General features: G+C 41.2%; 4 protein-coding genes across 4 annotated transcripts; 2 read left to right on the forward strand and 2 right to left on the reverse strand.

The window, feature by feature from the left end:
- Nucleotides 1-1,802: 1,802 nt before the first annotated feature.
- Nucleotides 1,803-3,703, forward strand: MELLADRAFT_60593 (uncharacterized protein; the record flags this gene model as incomplete). Its single annotated transcript, XM_007406367.1, has 10 exons — nt 1,803-2,006; nt 2,097-2,142; nt 2,253-2,275; nt 2,341-2,455; nt 2,536-2,563; nt 2,643-2,913; nt 2,979-3,212; nt 3,277-3,300; nt 3,361-3,434; nt 3,517-3,703. 10 exons carry the CDS (start codon nt 1,803-1,805, stop codon nt 3,701-3,703), a joined length of 1,206 nt encoding a protein of 401 aa, XP_007406429.1.
- A 1,031-nt stretch (nt 3,704-4,734) lies between these two features.
- MELLADRAFT_103532 (uncharacterized protein) lies at nt 4,735-7,020 on the reverse strand (the record flags this gene model as incomplete). Its single annotated transcript, XM_007406545.1, has 7 exons — nt 4,735-4,787; nt 4,872-4,895; nt 5,547-5,612; nt 5,869-5,884; nt 6,029-6,195; nt 6,265-6,541; nt 6,640-7,020. The coding sequence occupies 7 exons, from the start codon at nt 7,018-7,020 to the stop codon at nt 4,735-4,737; spliced, it is 984 nt and encodes a 327-aa protein (XP_007406607.1).
- Nucleotides 7,021-7,866: 846 nt separating this feature from the next.
- MELLADRAFT_124110 (uncharacterized protein) lies at nt 7,867-8,606 on the reverse strand (the record flags this gene model as incomplete). The annotated part of the gene is made up of 5 exons (XM_007406544.1): nt 7,867-7,919; nt 8,001-8,063; nt 8,137-8,271; nt 8,334-8,384; nt 8,447-8,606. The coding sequence occupies 5 exons, from the start codon at nt 8,604-8,606 to the stop codon at nt 7,867-7,869; spliced, it is 462 nt and encodes a 153-aa protein (XP_007406606.1).
- Nucleotides 8,607-13,020: 4,414 nt separating this feature from the next.
- MELLADRAFT_60596 (uncharacterized protein) lies at nt 13,021-13,875 on the forward strand (the record flags this gene model as incomplete). Its single annotated transcript, XM_007406368.1, has 1 exon — nt 13,021-13,875. One exon carries the CDS (start codon nt 13,021-13,023, stop codon nt 13,873-13,875), a length of 855 nt encoding a protein of 284 aa, XP_007406430.1.
- Nucleotides 13,876-16,574: the final 2,699 nt, after the last annotated feature.

Below are 16,574 nucleotides of genomic sequence, written 5' to 3' on the forward strand. Positions count from 1 at the left end.
GGTATATGATTTGCGAAGTCGCTGGGAATAGTACTACGGGGTATGAACTCATGAGTTCGAAATACTTGTTTACTGCAGCTGTCGAATGTTTCACTGTCGTTTGAGGATGACTTCACTGGCGTCGTCTAAATCCTGGAAGACTCCAGGCCTTGATTGTCGGAAAACTTCTCGTGGAGTCAACATGTAGATGTGTCATAAGAGCAAACAAAATCAAGGTAGTAAAGATGTGATTTTAGGAGGGAAGACTTGTTGAAGGAGCGGCTGTAAGTCGAGAGGTATATTGACCGTCAACATGTATTTTAAAGAATTCGAAGGGTCAAAACCCCGTGGGCAGTCCGCTTCATTATCCCCGGAGATAACTGGATCAGCTGGCTGCAATGGATTGTTGGGAAATACTTGTTTATGAATTGGTCTTGGTAAGAGTTGAACTCTAACTGGGTTTTGAATAACTAAAAGAAGATGATATATAATCACATCAGTTGAGTGTTTTTAAAATGATCAGATTATTATTTTGAAAACTCACTGGTGTGATCTTTAAGATCAATATCTGAAATGGTAGTATAACTTTGTGACTTGATAAGAAAAGACCTCGTAGCTAAAATCAAGCAAGAAGCATGATTAATTTGATTTTATTTGTTGATGATGAATGATAACAAAGTACATTTGATTTGAAATGATAGATTGAAATATGCGTTTTCATCTTTTCTACTTACTGTTCACAACAACATCACACTCAAAGTGATCTCTGTTGTATTATGCTACACTTGAATCGCATGACTGCAGTGTAAGGAAGTCACGAAGCGGGCTGGGCAAACTCAAACAAAGTCCCTCGCCAAAGGCCCGAGCCCCACGGGCTGGATGAGGCTGGATGACATTATCATGGATCTGCAATGAGTTCCAGAGGTTTGAGGTATGGCTTTCTGATTCAGATACATGACTCTTTCGATGAGATAACGATTCTTGATTTTTCGTCGGAGCGGTGATGTATATTGCTTCTTATCGTCGTTCGAAAATGTATGACGCGTTTCTCAGCAGACAGGTGAACATCGACTGCATCCTCGCGAACGAGGTGAGGTATGTGGGTAACGTAGTTTTGTATGGAACTTGTTTCGTTAAGCTCAACCCCTTCATACAATGATACCCAGAACTGCGCTAAAAGCTTCTCGATCCCACAGAAATCGAATCGATATCTGAGTTCTCTATCATCAAACACCTCAATGTTTCCAAATCAGTCTTGTACCATTCAAAACCGCTGATTTCATACGTGAGATGAAGCCGATCTACCCCGCTGTTCTCATACTTGATGTCAGTGGCGACTTTATCTCATCAGGATTTATCTCTTGCTACGCTTCGGGTTCATTCGCCGGAACACTTCACATTTGTTAGAACCTGCTTCGCCAATCTTAGCCAGCTGGGTCGCAACGTATTCCTAACTGATTCTACAACTTGGCCTTATCTTTTACAACATTCCTTTCAAACATTCATTCATCGTCGGAATTAAAATCTCATCATTCTTTCGGACTCTTCACGCTTGCCATTCTTTTATAAAATCAGTCTCAAAGCACTAAACGTAGTTATCTCCCAAAACCACACAGCAAGGACCCGAAAGCTCATTTGCTGCTCACTTTGGAAGACCTCGGACGGCCATGAGTAACTTGAAATCAATCGTCATCTTGGCCATCGTCAGCTGTAGTCATCTCACGCGCGGAGAGGCACAGGAGAGCACCTACCCCGAACTCCATAGAAGGAATCTACCCACGCCACCATTAAGCAACACCACCGCTCTGAACACTACGGCTCCAATGGTTAATGCTCCAATCGACGGTAACATCCCAGCTTCTAATCTCACGAGTCCTTCCAATGCGAACGGAGTGGCTTTGAACAACCCGCCCACCAACTCCAGCGATCTTTGTGCTGTATACCCACTCGATCAATCGACTTGGAATCAATTCCATTGGGATGATTATCTACATACATTCCCCGCGGGGATGAACATATCCGTTCAAGTTAAGACACCTGCACAATTCTTGGGCTAATTCCTACCCTGTCTATCATATATAGGAAGCATAAACTAAACTTGTCTTGCCATTCTGTAGGAGTACGCTCGGCAAAAAGGCGCACCTAATTTTAAGTGTGGCATTGGTAAGAAAATAATCTTCGTCTTATCTCACATTGCACCAGTCCAAAACTTCAGAATTTGACACTGATTAAAATAAGTGCTACTTGCAATCCAAAACTTGATAACAATCCAGGCGAGAATTGTAACATTGGTCAGGTATGTTGACCATCAAATAAATGGTTTATTGTTCATCTGATCAAACTGCTTTTTCTCGGTTGTAGATTTGCACTCCAGTCACCTTCCCAGACTGGTACATTTTACTTGCAACCCAGCATCTCAACATGTACCTCAATAGGATGTACAATGTCCTTGGTTATGCTCATGCGTTAACACAAAGTGAGTGTCTAATGTTTCTAAATATTCGAGTGTCTTTTGAATATTCAATACTGAAATATTATGTATGACGTCGTGTCCAGGTACTGTGTCTTCACTGTGGATAGATCTGTAAGTCATCTCCAGCGGTTCGGATGTGAATTCATATGATCTAATCGGTATACCTTCAAACTACATTAATGTTATCCAGATTCCCAGCTGTTTCAAAGTATGATGATCTCAAAGCTGTCTTCATCATGGAGACCATCGCAGCAGGAATTCAAGTCCTAGGAGCCCTTTTCATCTTTGTTTTTGGAAACCCGGCTTTACTATTCACTGCAACACCATTTGTTCTCACTTCGGTCGTCAGCTTGCCATTTACTGGCTTTATGTTGGCTTCATTGGCTGCGATTATCGCCGCTCAACTCACGCTACGCCCTCATAGCATTTCTGGACCACTACAAACCAATCAGTTTGACCTCGTGAGTCTAGCTCTGGAGAATCACATCAAGTACTACTCGAATTCTGACAGTCGGGGAAATTCTAGTGGTCTGAATTTAACTACGAACTCTCGCAAACTCAACACTCCGCACAAGAGCTCCTTGCAAACAAAACTGCGTCTCTTTTTGAAGCAGGAATTAGTTCGGACGACGGATTGGGCCAAGCTCTCAGGAATGGTACTTTCCTTAATCCCATAGAACTCAAAAACACTTTCGAGATTCAACACAACGTGAAAAATGCCACGACAGCCATCGCTTTATCCAAGCTCTTGAAAGCAATGGTAGGAACTCTCTTACATCTATATCTCCCGAAACACTAGACTCACATTTCCTTCTTATCCATAGAATTCATTCGTGACTATTGGAAGCGTAAGTTTCTTCCTAGAAGATCATGACTAGTCAGAGGCTAAATAAGTTGATCATTCATAGGACCCATGCGACCCGAAAGATAATGAGGCAAAATGGCATGACCACAAGCTATCGCATTGCAGTGCCAACGGAACGTGAGTCATACTTATAACATCTGAAAAAATAATCTCATTTACATGAACTGAGCAAATCGTCCTTTCTTTTGTGGATTCTCAGTTTATTCAATATCATTCGTACTGTTCCCCATACTACCAAAGCGATCAACGATTTTGAAAACGCACGTGTAATTGTAGAGAAATATGGATTTAACCCTGAACACATTGGCGAAGTCTCATTTGAATGTCAGCAAAAGTATGGGGTAGGAGCTGTCAATCGCACAATGACACCCTTGGATCCATCGTAAATTCATTCCAGATCTATTTTCAAATCCTTTGCTCGATTTTTGTGTGGGCTAAGCGCACAGCAATAAGGGAGTGGAGGCTAACTTTCTGAATTTGTTTCCTTTCTAGGAACATTATGGGCTCTACTATCGAGTGTTCCTTTGACTTACCAGTTTGTGACTGTCGCCGAGAAGGTAAGCCCTTTTCAAATAAAAAATATCACATTACCTTGTCGTCATTCAAATCTTCGATCGACAATTGACCTTTTGTTTACTTTCTTCTCAAAAAACTAAAAATCAGACATTGCTCATCTACGCAAAAAGGGCCACAGGACCGTTGAAGTTTGCCGAAAAGTAGCAGGACTTCCAATTTAAAGAAATTGTCTTCCTTTCTTTCTATATATGTGACGTTTTCTCACTAGCTCGTAATCGAGGGTTTTCTCAATTTATTTTTGAGAAAAGATATACCATTTATACCCCATGTAAAATCCGCGGCTTATGTTCTTTGGGAAAAATTTCATCTCATCCCCTGTTCTTTGAGTGTAAAACCTTGATATCTCTTAGTTTTCAATCGGGATAGTTAAAGTTAACTCTTTTTCTGGCGCTCTACTGAATGGATTCCAGAGACTGGATACTAAGACATAGTATGAGGAATACAAAGATGCGATCTTTGAAGCACCCGTGCCTGTGTCACATTGCCTTGTCATGAGATCCTGGCGGGTTAGAAGACCAACATCACCACGGAGATGATAGATGTGATTCTATAGGAGTGTAAATTTATCTTTACTTGACACGAAACTTGACCTATGAGTGATCGAAAGCTCATACGAGACATAGTGAGGACTGAACATCAAATACTTTGACTACATATTTAATGAAGATATGTTCATACAACCAAAGAAAAAACTCTCAAACTGGACAACACAAATTGTCGAGCAACGACATAGCCCTTAAAAGGCAAATATGTACTCCGCGTGGCTTGAAACAGAGAGAATCGTCGCGTGTCTAAGCTCCTGCAGGAGTACGCTAGTTTGAAGTGAAGAGATCCATCTGCTTTACCTGATAGCTATACTTGCGCATGAACTCCCATCATGAGACTTTCCTCTTTCTATGAATGTAAAAAAATCAAGTACAAACCAGTATTGTACAACTTGTCAGGTTTTTTGTAATCGTATATCTTAGAACTGCTCACTTGTACCTCTCGTGATTCTCGAACCTGTTAAAAGCACATGCAACAACACACCCCGCAGAAATCTTCCAAATATTAAGGGGAGTGAAACATCATCAGTTTGAAGGGATCATAACTTGGTATATATCCAAATATAGCCTCTGATCAATGTGATCGTGTTGTTATATTCTTTTAGTCAAATAATGTGTTTTACCAATTAAACATAAATAATAATGAAGAGGTTACTTATGACTATTTATAGATTCAAACGGAAATTCATATTATTATGTTCACATTTCTCCCAACCACATGGCTCATTTATTTCAACAAAGAAAAAAACTTCTATTTTATTTTTTACCCTCTTCAAGACTGCTCATTATTTTTGTGTATTTATACTCATGTTTTCTGCCCAGAAGATGTTAGATTTTTTGTAGTGTGAACACAGATCACATCTGTTGTATAAATGAGGACAACAGGAGATTTTGTGTGGCAGTAATTTGCAGGCAAGTACTGTGCAGTCTCTTCACAACCAAGTCTGACTATACATGAACTTCATGGACAAAATTGTCCCACATATGGACATGGGAAAGTTATGGAAACAAGAAGCATGAAATATTTTATCATCTTCATACCTATGGTAGATTCACAGTGGGTGAAATGAGGTTAGTGTTATGGAAACAGAAAAATGTTCAGGCTCACCTTTGTTGACCTCTCCATCCAATTTTTCATCCTTTTCAATAGCAGGTGAATTTAATACATCAATCACTATTTCAAAGTTCCAAACAAGAATTATTGAGATTTTTCTTATCAATATGTTGCATGACTAAATCCTTGACTTCATCATGCTGTCTCAATCATAAATACCCTTGTCTCTACATGACTGATTTCATTCATATTTCTTACACATGTCCTTCTTCAAGAAAATCTTTTGTAACTTATATGCACCCTTTTCGTCAGATATCCAACTATTCACGTGTGACTCAGCATCAAGGAAGACTTTTCAAGTTCTCTTCAAACATACCGCCTTGGCTGAAAATCTAATAATTATGGAGATTATAGAAATTATGTACAATATTCAATTATTAATACACAAATTTGCATTACGCTGAGATAACAAGTTCAGCCAAGTCTGGAATGAGTTAAGTTGGTACATCAGTAGTAAGTTATCCGAGGTTTTGAACTTCCGGTAGATATGGTGCTTGATATTCTAAGTTCTTAACACGATACCAATGTAAGTCTTTGAACCAAGGATGATGGAACAGATTCATATCCGAGATTCTATCATTTACTTGTTGAGTTTGATTTATGAATGAAATACAATCTTCCCAACCAGGATAACTTTTATAATCTAAAATCAATGATAAGATCAGAGTTAGTTATCAAAAAACAGGGGTATAAGTAAAAAGATGTATCTTACCTGATGTAATGATTTCTTCAGTCACTGAACCTAAAGAGATCCAATCATTGAAATAAGGATTCATAGATCGAGAGACTCTATTGTACTTGTTCCAATATTTCTCTTGATATTCCACTACTTCTGAACGAGAGAAATTGATTAGTTTGATGTGACCGGTTTCTGTAATCATGATATTTTCCGTTTCTACATCATTATGAACGATTGAATGTTCATGAAGGTAGTTCAAAGCCAAGAGTATTTCTGCAATATAAAATTTGGCTTCATGTGGTTTCATGCCCTACAAGTTCAACGGTCAAACCAAACGAAACACCGGAATCAGTCAATGTTATTTATGGAAGAGAAGAAAAAATGAAATTCAAGATTTATCAAACTTACACCTGATCTTTTAGCTAAAGATTGCAAAGTTTCGCCTGAAATAAATTCGAAGACTAATCCGGTAAACCTATTTTCTAAAATCACACCAAAAAATTTACACCAAAATGGAAATTGTTGATCTCTCCGCATAAGTAAATCGATAAGTTCGCTTACATGTGATTCAAGTTGATTCGACACATTGTTCTCGTGTTTTCTATGAATTTTTATTGTTGATAATTGGTGAGACTTTTTATTCTTAACAAGAAGGACTTGATTCGTTGAATCTCCCGTCAGATATCTTAATGGTTCATAATTCAACATCTTTAATACTAGTCCTGCTTCGTAAGTAGGTGACTTTTGACCAGGAAGGCTTACTTGATTAGTTGATTGAACGGATTCCATCTTGATCTTATACTTGATTGTATTTGATTATTGAGAAGAATGATGCAAGTTTGACAGGTTTTATTTGTTGTGTAGACTGAGGTTGTGATTTCTGTGGACAAGTCAAGTTGGTTATGAAAAAGCCAGAAGCCGTATAATCACGGTCGGATCAGAAGCTCCCAATGACTCTTATAATCATTCAATCCATTAGCAATTAAATTGAGGGCCATTTCAAAGAAAGCATTAATGCCATCATAAGCTCGGAGTCTTATTGCTTTCTCCCAAATCGTGGAGCTTTTAAAAATTACAAGAGTGATCCGTTCTCCTGAAATGCAACCATATACATACTACCCGGAGACTGAAGTTATGCTGTGACATGAGGAATATGGGGACAAAAAGATATTTGATTTAGAATCGAATGAGAAGTTGGGCCTGTCTTCTGTCATGAAGGGATCCCATTCGGTTGAGTATGTAGCTGCGTACCCCCTAAGGACACTAGCCAAACAAGAAAAAAAACATGTCTAAGAGCGGCCCGCAACAGACACTTAGTTCATTGCAATAAACTGCAACAAAAGCGATAGGATGTCATTCTATGATTTCTAAGCAAAATTTTGGGTACTCGGCCAGGAGGAAAAACATATAATTGGAAGAAGTATAAAGATGGTAATTTGGAACGTCGAAATGAACGAAGAAGTCACACTGGACGCAGTTCAGCTGATTTGAAAAGTTTTGAGGGCCGTGAGGTATGAACGAAGGTACGTTGACTCATGTACCCGACATAACAGTAGTCGTACCGAAGAGAACGAAGCACCATCTCATCTATGAGATGTGGGGGAATTTATGACACGCCGCGAGAAATTATCGAGATTAGTGATCCGATTGCCAAAGTAGATGACTAGTGCCGACACAGCCATGACAGGCTGTTTTGAAAAAACAAAGATCATTAGAAACTGATCTCATCTTTGCTTTCGGTCTCATGATGAAGTATGAGGCCAGCTTACTTGCGTGAGTTCCGCCCAGAGGTTCACCTCGACAAGAGTATGTCTTCGTGTCCGTATTGCAAGCTATGAAGGTCAATTTGTAAAGAGTTGGCAGTTAGGAGAATCCAGTGGTAATCTAGTCATGAGCATCACTCACCTTTCGTTCCCTGAGCATAATTATCGTAAGCAGTAGTACATACAACACTCTGCACATGTATGATTTCTACCCCGGCTACCACTGGCGTGCCCAAGGCGTCGGTATTTTCGGTGATTTCACGACAGTTTTGCGCAGCTATGTGTGGTAGTCTTGTCAGGCCTATAACGAACTACGATCGATACTCATAACCCACTCACTGATATATGGACCTTGGCAGCCACCAACGCACATATGAGAACGGTTGCACCCTAATGTAGGAATGATCAGCTCGCGAATTGTTTGAAAAAACTTGGAATTCGAAGAGACTCACATGCTCCCGCAGTATGGGCGTCGTCGTATAAAGAGCATGTCATGGTTTGCCCCTCTTCACGTTTTGAAGCGCGGTGTTTGTGAATTGGAAGCTTGGTGACGGCCATCTCGACGACGTTGATAGATGCCAAAAAAATAACGGAAATTACAAAGAATAACATTGCAAAGAAGAGAGAAAGGGTGAATAATGACGAGTTGAAACTGAGGTATCGGGATGGTGAAGGGAGTGAAAAGATGAGAGGTGGGTTTATGAATGTGTTGATGGAGACGACGTTGATGGTCAGCTGGCTGAATGGTTCGCGATGGAAGGTTTCAGAAATGTTTACACCAAATTTTCCGCCAATTGACTCAGGTTGTACGGGGGGAAGTCGGGGAAATGCGCAAGCGTCTTCAATTCGAAGATGCACTTTAATAGATATATATGTTTTGTACAATGGGAAATCCTGCAGACATGCGAGAGTTCTCGCGATTTTTATGAACAAGATTACGAGTCACGACAGATATGTATTCGAATTGTGGATTTGAATTACATAAAAACCATCCGACTTCGCACCGGTGCGGCTTCGAGCGCTTTAAGGTGGAGTTTGACCTGTCATCCCCCTTTCACGTGACCAGGCGCAGTTGGTCTGGAATTCATCTCTCCTGCATCTCGTTCCCCATAACTTTTTCATTCGAACTCTTTCAACTCGATGCCTCCTAATCCCCTTTATCCTTGCTATTTATCGGAATGACCAATGTGCATCTTCTGGATACAGCGGACTCCTGGGTTCAATGGTCCATCCGTCATCAGTGCGTGGGCCGACCAGTTGTGATTCGTGGAACAAGTGGGTTACATACCCCCCCATCCGACCAAACAAATGATCAGCTCTGCCAGCATCAAAGTTCGGCATATAGATTGAAAGTTAAACCTGGCTCAGCAGGAGAATATATCTCGTGTGGTCTTCGATTCGGTTAAGAAACTCACAAAGTACATAGCCATAGTTATGACCCGACGTCTTCATATACAGCGAGTAGAAGAATTACCCAAACGCTGTGAACGCAACGGTCAACAGGCATTGATTGTACATAGCATTGAGGTTCTTGTAATGAAATCGGAGGTTACGAGAACGGATGGAAACGTGTATTCAAGCCGTTTTTGCTGCTTCCTTTGTTGACTAGCACGAATGTGTCTCTCCAAACAAATTCGAATGGTATTGATAAGCTGAATGATATCAGTGCGTCATTCAGTTTGACCAATGAGATATCTTGGTAACTTCACCATCTAGGGGTCTCAGTCATCACCAAGGTCCGCGACAGCCCAATAACTAGAGCTTATCACAAGTTCCCACTCCTCGCAAGACACCTGAGCTTGTGAGGAAAAAGTGTCTGACTAGCACATCTCCTGGCTAGAGGGACTTGCTTAAGGCAGGAACAATGTTGCGAGGTTGATTAAGATATTAATCATCAGCTGGCTTATGAATGATCAGTGATTTCTTTGTTACATCATCCACTTGTGATCTTTGTGATGATATGACGTCAATGTTTGATTTTGTTATATGAAGGCTCTTGCGTGCTCTTTACCTTGGTCTTTTTCTCTCAGCAAACTCAAGCAGTCATAGTGGTTAGAATTTGCTTTTACTTCAGATTGTCCGCATCTTAGTTTGACCAGTGCTCAGCTTTCATCAAGCTGATGACCTGATTCTTGCAGGTCAATAACCATTTTAAGTGCACTTACATCTTTGGAATTTTGCAGAGATACTAATCTTGTTTTTCGACTCTCTAGGAAGTCAATCTGAGCGCCCCTTCTGAGGAATAGAAGCAATCTAGGTGGATCAACTCGACAGTGACTATGTATGTATCTCTTGTTGGACTCTTTCAATATCTCCTCATACATGATGGACTTCATCATATTGCAACCCTTCTCTTGGACTCAAAGTTTCTGATTGAAGCCTTAAATCCCTCCCATTTTGATGACCCGGTCTTTGATCTATCGTGGTTGAAGTTGTGCTAGCTTCTTATCAATATTGCTGTAGGGATCAATCTGGAGGGAATCAATTTAAGAAAATGTAAGCCGGGGGATCGGGGACCTTCCCAATAGCTGGATGTCATATTTTTGAGAGGTTACAAACCGTTGAACAACCATCCTACCTCTGCTCATTCAGTCACTTCATCGACAAGAATAAATATCTTATATGTAAAGTGTTTACAAATCATATTGTCTGTCTTTTTCCAGATCAAAGTCAGCTCGACTGAAGCTCCAGCGCGGCGCGCCCCAAGCCTACCTGCCTTCCGGGCATGCTTGCAGCTTGAGCTCACGATCAATGTGCGGTCAGTGTGCCCGGGTGCGCCCAACAACTGCCCGGCGGAAAGTAGGCTGAGGACTCAAGTTCAGACTTCGAGACTCTGAGACGATATTTACACTTATCCTTGATAAGGATTCGGAATAAGTGATGAAGTACACTCGAGGTGAATCTACCTAACTTAACACAAGTCCCAAACTCGCAGGGGCTTTCATACCTTCACAAGCTCGGTGCCCTGGAGAGGGACTTGCGAATTATCGCAATATTTTGGTGGTCGAGCAGGGACCCGAAAAGCCCCGCTCGGGTAAATCCCCTATACACCCTTGTATCTACTGTACTTCAAACGCTACAAGATATCTGAGTAGACCAAATTGTTCAGAAGCTCGAAATGAACCATCTGAGTCTTTGAACGAGGTTCATTGATCCCAAGCGAGTACTTGTGGAAGCAAAAGAGCTTCAAGTGCCAAATTTCGAGTGCAAAACCTGGGCAGTTACCAGTCGAATCTAGTTAAAGATGATTTAACTTGCTTCAAATGAGATTGGTCGTGAGTACGTTGAAGTCAGACAGTCAAAGTGTCATACCTCCAATCTCATTTGCCATGAGGCCTCCTGATCAGCATACTGCCGTCACCGACACGAATGCAAAGACTCATTCAGAGGCTTTCGATGACGACTCCGATTGGGAAGACGAGTGTGAACAGCCGACCGTGGATGCTAAACGTGTTGGACGCGTACGTCTGAGGAAACGCATACTTCAGATGTCGTCCGAATCACTTCATGCGTTGATACGTCGAGTCTTTCGAAAGCGTTACAACCAAGACGCAAAACCGCTGCAGGTGAAAGTCATTGAACAACTGGTCAGAGGAAAGAATGTTTTTTTCCATGCGGGGACAGGCTTTGGAAAAACAAGGATTGCGGAGATGTATTTTTGGTTGCATGGAAAACGTAAAAAGCCACTGTGTCTAGTTCTAAACCCTCTAGATGCTTTGGGGGATAACCAGGCACGTAAACTTACATATCTGTCTACGTACCTGGCAAAGGTGTTGTCAAATAATGGAAAACTGACAGTAGCAGATCTGCAACTGTTCTTCAGGTGACCGAAAAAGTCGGCGCCGGAATAGCTGCTTTCAACTGTACTGCGGAAACATTCACCGAGAAGACTGTAGAAGAAATTCAGGACGGTGCTTACAGTGTCTTATATGTTGTATGTTCAATTTATTGATCCTTTAGCTGTACTATCACTAGCTCAGGGACTGAAATCTTGGGATACTTCTGTATTAGAGTCCGGAAATCTTCTTAAACAACGAGATATTCAAGAACATGTATTTCAGCCAATGGTTTTGTGATTGCTTAATTTTAAAAGTCGTTGATGAAGCGCATATGATATATCGCTGGGGGATTGTTGAGAGTGGGAAAAGGAACCTACCTTGGGCAAAAAGCATACAAGACGCAGGTATCTTCCGACCTTCTTACGGAAAGATGGGATTGCGATTAGCAGCAACTGATTGGGTTCCATTACTGTTGATGTCCGCTACTTGTCCACCAAGGCATCGAGATTTGATTTATGCTAATTTAAAAATGAGAAAGTGTGATATTGAGTATATAGAAGGGGAATTAACTCGACCAGAGATCACAATCTTACGATCACCAATGGAAAAGTCTCGAGCAACACTCGAGGATCTCTTGGATCAGTTTGCACTTGAAACCGAGATTCCAAATAGTCAAATTCCACCTACACTGATTTATTGCAACACGAGGAAGTTAACAATGACCGCGCTGAAAACACTCAACCATGCGCGAGGTGTTCCAAAAGGTGAATTCAACTCAAAAAGTACCTTTGCTCAAAGGTATCATTCCAACACGGGTCCTACAGACAAGATTTCGAATATTGCAGACTTTGCCAATTCGGTTTATCCAGTAGTTTCTTGTACTTTAGCCTTAGGGCTTGGTCAAAACTGGACATGAGTACGGCGTGTCTATCAAATGGGAAGAGCGGACGCTTCAGCAGTCTCCCAAATCTTTGGCCGATGTGGACGTAATGGTCAACCCGGTTTGGCTGTGTTCTTTGTTGAGAAGCATCGACAAAATGGGAAGAATTCAGTATCTGAGTTTGAAGGTTTGGATGAGTTTTCTGATGATGACCTGATGGATGGTTTGGCCATCACTCCGGTTTGCTTGCGCATTGCAACAACTCTATGTAACTTGTTGGTTCTTCTATCTATATACAATACAAAGATAGTGAGAGTGGCCGCTGATTTATTTGATGTGTTTTCTACATAGGATTGGTCGAATTCCAATGTCCAAAGACGATGATATTTATTTAGCTGAGAAGGAGCAACAAGAGAAAGCAGGAATGTGTGCTTGCCGATGCTCAAATTGTGAGCCGGAAGCAAGCAGGCAGTTGGCTTTACGGATGAAATGGATCACCAACAACAACTTCGATGCTGGTCTTCAAGATCCCATCTCGTTGCCAAACTCAAAATCTGCGCGCATAGTTCTGGAAGCATGTGATGATGCATCCAATCAAATTGATTTGGATGCACCGATCATCAATCAAAAACGTAATGTTCCGCCTCCTCGCAAGGCTGAATTGAATCAATTGGCCAAACAACTATCTGGTATAATCTTCTTGCACCATAAGGAATTAATGGGAGATTCTGATCGGCTAAGAGCTTCAGCTTATCTTGACGAGAACGATATCTGGCGAGTTTTGGATAAGATACATACCATCAAGACCGAGAACGACGTGTATGGTATTCTGGGCTGTGATATTTTACCAGGAGGTGTGGCTAAGTTATTTATTCATATTCAAGATTGGAAGATGGGAACCAATGGTTCTGAAGCCTTGGCTGCAATCCGCGCTAGGGAGGCAGAAACCAGAGTGATGCAGGCGATCACTTTGGCTAGGCTTACTAAACAACACGAAGAACGTGAAGCAAGGCTGAAAGAGGCGCGTGATCTAACCGAGAAAAAAAGGAGGCAAAGCAAGCTAGACAACCTTGCTGAAGTGGAAGCGAAGAGACAACGCAAAGAAAACAAGGATGCAAAAAAAAAGGCTGCAGATCGACTAAAAGCTGAGAAAGAAGCCCAACGAGTTGTTAATCTGCGAATGCTCACTAGTTTGAAAACTGGTCAAACCATGTCAGCCTAAATTGTTTCATGATTTTATGTTGGGTTGCTAATTTTCTATAATTACAAATCAGGAGCGAAGTTGAGGCAGAAGAAGAAAGAATTCGTTCCCAGGAAGCTGGCAAAGAGAACAGGACACTTGAAAACTTTCAATGATATGTCAAACACTCATTTTTCCATCGAGAAAGATTATACATATGTGTATCATCTTATCAAATTGATTTGTTATGATTAATTTGATTCAAACTAACAAATAGCAATATTTTAATCTGTACTCGTATTCAATTTTATTTAAAACCTTACAACATAAACTTAATTTAAACTTGCATACGATGTTTAGTTGAAAGATGATAATATTCAATAAAATAACTTGGACTTTATTTAACCTGAAATCAATCTGAGTCTGAATTGTTTACACTACTATCGCCTGCTTCCACATCTTGAGCGTGTGATCCACCTGCAGTTGGCCATCGAAACCTTTGAAGTTTGCCTTCAAGTGCAAAACCACGCAACTTCTTGAGACCATCAGCATACATATCAGCTGGCCTGCCTTGAGGAAGCGTGGAAGAGGGGGTAGATTTGCCCAGGTTGTGGTGGTGCGCCATTCGAAGGAAAGTCCTCAAGGATGAGTGATCGATAATGTTTGTATGTGATTGATAAACATCATTTAAGCCTGAACGTCCCTTCAATCGATGAAGGAATTCACGAAGCTATTCAAGATTCACAATTGTATTAGCGCTGTTTTTACAAAAGACCAAAAGGATGGAATCACCAAGGCCACATTAATCGAATATAGATCTCTCAGACGCTTGATCGAAGTTCCAGTACCCTGTATAGGTATGTATTCAAAACAAAAACGATTAGAAAAATGATTAGAAGAAGGCGACATTACTTGTACAAGAACCAAAATTTCCTTACACAATTGTTATAGAAGAATTTGAGCCAGAAGTTCTGAACCTCTAGGAAAAAATCCTTAGCTACAAAGTGTCCTTTACGCCCACTTGGACACACCAGTAAGTTGTGTGTGATAACTTCAGCAATATCTGGCGGTAGAGTTTGGGTGAGTAAAATTATCAGCCGTGGTAGATAATTTGTGTAATGCTTTAAACGAGTCATTCCATGAGCAATGACACTCCAACGTTTCCAAACCCGGATCATGCGACCGACATCGCCAGCCGACATGGAGCGACTTCCTTCGATCACTGTAGCAAAGTCTTGCATTCAAAGGAGAAATCGGAGAAGCTTATCATCCTTAGTTTCTTTGGCGTTTTGAATAGCATCTGGTCCAAAGTATTGCTTGTACGTTTGATCAACAACTTCTTTCATCTTCTCGGGTGTCATCTTCACTCGGTCTTTGCCTACAGTCTCAACATCAAGATTCATGACTCGCCTGCAGATGTATCAGCTAATAAAACACTGTTTGTACTAGCAAATTAACAGTATGACTTACTGGATGCACAGCGTGATGGAACCTTCGTGGAGGTGTTCCATTGACTTGATCATCGCAGTGAAATCCTTTTTGCTCGTAGGCTTGTCATGACGACCACCAAGGGCTTCTATTCCCCTCCAAGCGCCCATATCCTTAGCATCGAGATGCGTACCCCAGTGTTCAAGTAGAATTGCTTGAGAGATGTTCCACAATATGTGGGCTGCCCCGAGGATCATGAGAATATGTTGAAAGCTTTCAGCTGGAGCGGAGCACGGATCACGTTCCTCAACCACACTTGACACAATTCGAGCTGTTCCCAAATCACCTTCCCATACTTGCGCACGGCTTGAAAACTTCTCTCGAGATAATCCTGTCTGCTGCAATACAGCATTATACAATTCGCCTACTCCTGAAGTTGAGTTATCAGAAGCTGACATCATTTTGAGCATCATGATGTCGGGTTTTTCCGCTGGGAGTTCTTTGACTGGAGGTGGGTGTAGGTACGGTACTTTTTTTGTATTGATGGGCTCAGCTACATATTTGACTAGAGCCTGCACAATTTGTGACTTTATGGCGAGTTTCCAATCTTGTACTTCGGTTGGTGTTGGTACAATGTGTGAAAGATTGATCGATTTTTGATCCGCTTTGTTCAAGATTGCTTTCAGCTTTTCAGAAGTGAAATCTTCAGGACTGAGTGAGATACCTTTGGGTATCTTTGGATTATGTATGTATCCCCAGGACCCGTGCCACATTGTACTTTCTTTCTCTACAGTCGTAGTATGGACGTGCTCTTGAAAGTCGATGTTGTCGAGAGTGATGAAAGGAGCTAGCCAAGTGTCTTCTCCCATTACTGCAATCACCTTCTTCCTCAATTCCTCTCCTAAATGACGCAAAGCACGAATAGCAGTTTTTCGATTAACTGAAAGGCCTATGTAGTTAAGATGAGCGTTGACCCGTTCAGATACACCGCAAGCGAGCATGGTGAGCCCGTTTTCGACCTGAAGTGCGTTTATCCTTCGATTACAGACATTAGCAATCATTGAACAAATCGTACGCGCCACCTAGAACGAGTTAAAACTCCTTGATCAGTTGGAGCGCTCCATACAATAAGACCAAGACAAGGCTTACCGAAGTATGTCGAGTCTTGGCATTCTCAGATCTATCGTTAGATTTTCGATAGACATAACCATTCCAGTTCTCAACATATGGATCGGCCTCTTTTAAAGCTCCAGTTACATTCAAACCTGGATCATCGAGTGAATTAGGATCAGGTAATTTTTGTGATTCACCAT

This window comes from Melampsora larici-populina, assembly GCF_000204055.1.
Source record: "Melampsora larici-populina 98AG31 unplaced genomic scaffold MELLAscaffold_6, whole genome shotgun sequence".
Lineage (NCBI taxonomy): Eukaryota > Fungi > Basidiomycota > Pucciniomycetes > Pucciniales > Melampsoraceae > Melampsora > Melampsora laricis-populina.